Genomic DNA, 948 nt, shown 5'->3' on the forward strand with positions numbered 1-948 from the left:
GACCCTCCCCCAGGAGAACCCTAAGGATATCATTCGGTCCAGAGGACCAATGGTTCCACAACACCCTGGAGAACCCCTCATGGTAATCACGACAAGAGTGGGAACAGGTTTGGTCAAGGGAATTCTCGTTGACACCGGCGCCGACTCCAACATCATGTTTTGAAACGTGTTTGATGTCCTGGGCCTCTGGAAAACTGACTTAAAAACTCATCAACACAGGATGGTTGACCTAGGAGATAATTTTATAAAACTTGATGGTATAGTCTTCCTCCCGGTTTCCATAGGAGGAGATCAAGGAAAGAGGTCACTAATGGCGGAGTTTGTGGTCCTAAGGGACTTCACGGCATAAAACCTTATCCTGGGGAGGAAAACAATCAACGAATTTTCTACGGTAATATGCACTAAGCTTTTGGTCATGAATTTTGTCGTTGTTGATGGGTCAGTAGGATCCCTTAGGGGAGACTTAGAAGCGGCGGTTGCGTCTGACAACGCCAGCCTCTCCTTAAGGAAAAAATCGAAAGAAGCATTTGGAGTTTTCCTAGCTGACTTGGATGCTAGGGTTGACGAGAAATCGAGACCAGAGCCTGAAGGAGATTTGGATGCATGACCCGAGAAAACGTTGTCCCTTCATGGATCGATTCGATTACCGATTTCTTGGAAAACAGCAAGCTCCCTGACGAGGACAAGGCCACAAAGGCGATAAGGAGGGAGGCGGCCAAGTACGTAACAATACAGGGCCAACTATTCAAGAGAAGGCTAAACCAACCCTTGCTAAAGTGCCTGCGCCCTGACCAGATGGACTATGTCCTGAGGGAAGTCCATGAGGGTTGTTGTGGCCACCATATCGGCGAAAAGGCTCTAGCCCGGAAGCTCGTCAGAGCCGGCTACTTTTGGCCCTCGATGATGTCAGACTCCCAGGAGTTTGTCAAGAGGTGCAAGAAGTGTTAA

At 48.7% G+C, this 948-nt stretch overlaps 1 protein-coding gene across 1 annotated transcript; it reads left to right on the forward strand.

Moving 5' to 3' along the window:
- On the forward strand, nt 604-948 carry LOC107606961. Its single transcript, XM_016308956.1, has one exon. It carries the CDS (start codon nt 604-606, stop codon nt 946-948), a length of 345 nt encoding a protein of 114 aa, XP_016164442.1.

The sequence above is a fragment of the Arachis ipaensis genome, chromosome B07 (assembly GCF_000816755.2).
Source record: "Arachis ipaensis cultivar K30076 chromosome B07, Araip1.1, whole genome shotgun sequence".
Taxonomy (NCBI): Eukaryota; Viridiplantae; Streptophyta; class Magnoliopsida; order Fabales; family Fabaceae; genus Arachis; species Arachis ipaensis.